Raw genomic sequence first — 3441 nt, 5'->3', positions numbered from 1 at the left:
CTTAAATTTTTATTTCAAGTGGCATTAAAAAGTCTGGAATTTAACTTGCTGTATGCTGTAGGAACCCTGTCAAAGATGAAATTGTGGATTTTGACCAAACAGATGTTAGCAGCAGCCAAGCATACATCATCCTTTGCGACAACGTGATTGGCGAGCCCGTTTTGGTCGATTTTTGAGCGGTTGAGGTTGGGAATGGGAAATGGATTTATTCTCATGTGAATTTGAGCAAAGAAAATCAGCTTTCAGGCTGTTATTAAATTTCCCCATATCTAAAAGGTTTATAACGCCCGGTTTTAAATATTAGTTCTAAATATTAACCACCTTTTTTCACAGGAATGCCTTTTAACCAACTGGGAACACTGGCTGGGAGCAAGTTCTACAATGTTGAAGCAACCTACTACTACTTACGATGGTGAGGGTTGATTTCCAGTTTAAGCCAGATAATCGAAAAACAAGAGGCTTAACGGATCTTTATTCTGACCGCAGCATCCAATCAGATACTCCGTTTGAGGGCGCCTATGGCAACCTGAAGCGCCTGTTCGACAAGGCAGCCAAGATGTACCACCAGGTGAAGAAGCAGGAGATGAAGAAGCTGTCCCCGTCCCGCCAAAGGTGATGAGCGCTGTGATGGTTATTTTTTTCACCCCAAACTTCTTGGTTTTTTTAAGCAAATGGGGGAAATTTTACAGATTTTAATTGGCTTTCTCAGGTCCTGAATTTATTTTACCTGAAAAAGGAAAATCTGTTCCATCTTCACTCAGTCATCAATTCTCCACCTCAGTCGGCTTTTGCAAGTCCGGACAAAATAAAATGATTTAAACACCTAAAAAACATGAATTAAGATGAGATAATTGTCCAGAAAAGTATGAAAACAAACCACTGCACTTCTGAATTGAAGGTTTTTCAATTCAGAAGAAAGCGGGATTTTTAGTCTCCTGCCAGACGGCAGCAGCTGAAAGGAGGATTGGACTCTTGAACATCTCTTACTTTTTTTTTCTCAAAGCCTTTTTATGTGAATTAAGAAGAAAAGTTTGCTGAAGACCAATTATTTTACTGGCCTGTTTAACTACCAGATTCTATTTCTTCTTCTCTTTGACTAAAAGATTTCCATATCAGGAGTCTATGTTGAAAAGAGAGATCACTTTAAACAAGCGCTGTATACGCCAACTGTAAGGAGATAATGCCAACATTAAAACTATTAAGTTTCTGAAAAGAGATGCTGTCTCAACTTTATATAGACACAACCAGCGTTCAAGNAAAAATAAAAATAGGTTTCAAGAGTAATTTTGCTGATATCTTAATTTTTCCCTTTTATCTGTTTTCCTTTTTCAAATTTTTTGCTTTTTTTTTTTTTTCAAATTTCAGATGAAGTTTTACTAATAACATTCTTTTCAAATCGCATTTCATAGATCCTAAGTTCTTCACTTCAAGCCCAACAGAAACGCTCCTTCTGGTCGCACACATTGGCCAATTTAAATGTTTTTGCTCATGTCCGTTCACAATAATCTTCGCTCCTCCCCCTGAATTGAAAAGAACCTGATCTGTAAAACACATTTTGAGAGTAATGAAATTTGTCAAACTATATCTGAAAAAAATATATATAATTAATAAAAATGGTGGGGGGAAAAAATCTGGAAAAACAGCAAAACTTTTTTTTTTTTTTTCATTAAAACAGTTTTTCTTTTGTGTGGTTTGAATTTTTTCGAATGTCAGCTTAAAAAAAAAGTGTTCTTTAAATGCAAAAGTAATGAAAAAAATTCACTCCATACCAGGAAATGGAGAAAGAACAATCGTAATCTGGAGTTAAAAATCAATCTAAAATGACAGAACTGTGACATTGAGATTGTATTGACACTTTGAATTTGTCCCAACTATGTCTGTCTTATGTTCAAAATGTTCAATAAACAAAGTAAAAAAGAAAAAAAATCAATCTAAAAAACTGCAAAAGACCATTTAGACTCATGTCAAAATAATCTGTATTGGCATTGACTTTAAAATAACTGTATCGGTCAATCAGAATCAGAAATGCTTTATTTATCCTTTGCAGGAAATAATTTTCTTGCAGTGCAGCCACAGAAGGCGGAAAAATAAGATTGTAAGAAATATAGAGGACAATAAAATAATATAATATAAGAAGGCAGAATAGAAAAAGTAAAAATACAAATTAAAAAAAAAAAAAAATTACAAACCTACACAGTAAAATTACACCCTTCCCAAATAAACGGTGTGAAATAAGACATAAGAATACAATAAGATAAGGTCTATCTGAACTGATAACCAATGGTTAAATATTATTGAAATGATGAATATACGCCCTGGTATCCTTTTGGACCGGAGATCTAATTGTTTCTAATCTGCTCGTTTCCAACAGGTCGAAAGAAGCCAGTCTCCGCCTCACCCAGAGAGATGGAGTGGGCTCAGATGGCCTGTCATCGCTGTCTGGTCTACCTCGGAGATCTGGGTAATAACACGTTAACACTGTATTTAATCAGCTCCTGACTCTCCCATCCCTGTAAAGGAGTGAGGCAGAGGGTTTTATCCAGCGTGGGAAAAAATTTGCTTCATAATACAGAAGTAACTGAGAACAGGCTGTGTGTGGTGTGAGGTTTTCTTCCAATTAATATGTGAAAATAGTTTTATGCTTGAGGTGTATTTTTATATGGAAACTAAAAAAAGACTGGAACTAAAGTTTTAATATCTCATTTTCACGATTTATGCTGTTTTATCTTATATGTTTGTATTATTTTGATTCTGTCTTCAGCTCGCTATCAGAATGAACTTGCTGGAGTAGAAGCTGAACAGCTGGCAGAGAGATTTTACCACCAAGCCTTGTCTGTAGTCCCCCATGTTGGTGAGTCTCTTCATGGCTTTACGAAAACCTCCTACTTTGATTTGACAAGAAAACAGCAGGTTTAATAGTATAAATGTTGTGTGGAGGAGGCCTGAGCCACATCGCTTTGACCTGCTGCCTCAAACATTCGGTGTAGCTGTTCCCTCCTTCCTGGGGACCATCAATAAATATCTGAATTAAACATTTTTGTCAAATAGAAATTAAGTTTCACTTCTTTTCACATTTTAGACTAGAAATTTAAATGTATTTGTTTAGCACATAAAAACACATGTTGAAAAAAGTGCTGTACTGTTCAAAGGAATAGAACACCGATAGGAACAATAAAAATCAATAGAAAACTAAAACAAATACCGTATTTTCCGGACTATAATCCATGCCTTTTTTTAAAGTGTTTTTTTTTTTTTTTTTAAAGCGGCCTAAAAACCTGATTTCTACATTTGTTAATATAACTTTATATGTATTACATTTTAACTGAACAAGAGCTCTTAAAAGGCATTCAATTCTTCAAAATAAAATTAAGGCCTTAATTGGTATTAAAATGTCTTAAATCAGTCTTTCTTAGGTCTTAAATTTTAAAACATCATAAATAG

The 3441-nt window shown here is 34.7% G+C and overlaps 1 protein-coding gene across 1 annotated transcript in view; it reads left to right on the top strand.

Moving 5' to 3' along the window:
* The window catches only part of smg5 (SMG5 nonsense mediated mRNA decay factor), a 41728-nt gene that overhangs the window by 14239 nt on the left and 24048 nt on the right, over positions 1 to 3441 (top strand). Inside the window, exons 5-7 of the mRNA XM_015402451.1 lie at positions 325 to 412; positions 487 to 612; positions 2372 to 2461. Coding sequence (XP_015257937.1) covers positions 325 to 412; positions 487 to 612; positions 2372 to 2461 — 304 coding nt within the window. The remainder of the gene's footprint in view (positions 1 to 324; positions 413 to 486; positions 613 to 2371; positions 2462 to 3441) is intronic.

The sequence above is a fragment of the Cyprinodon variegatus genome, unplaced genomic scaffold (genome assembly GCF_000732505.1).
Source record: "Cyprinodon variegatus isolate N-32 unplaced genomic scaffold, C_variegatus-1.0 Scaffold0, whole genome shotgun sequence".
NCBI lineage: Eukaryota > Metazoa > Chordata > Actinopteri > Cyprinodontiformes > Cyprinodontidae > Cyprinodon > Cyprinodon variegatus.
The sequence above is the reverse complement of the archived record's forward strand: the minus strand, read 5'-3'. Positions and strand labels throughout refer to the sequence as shown.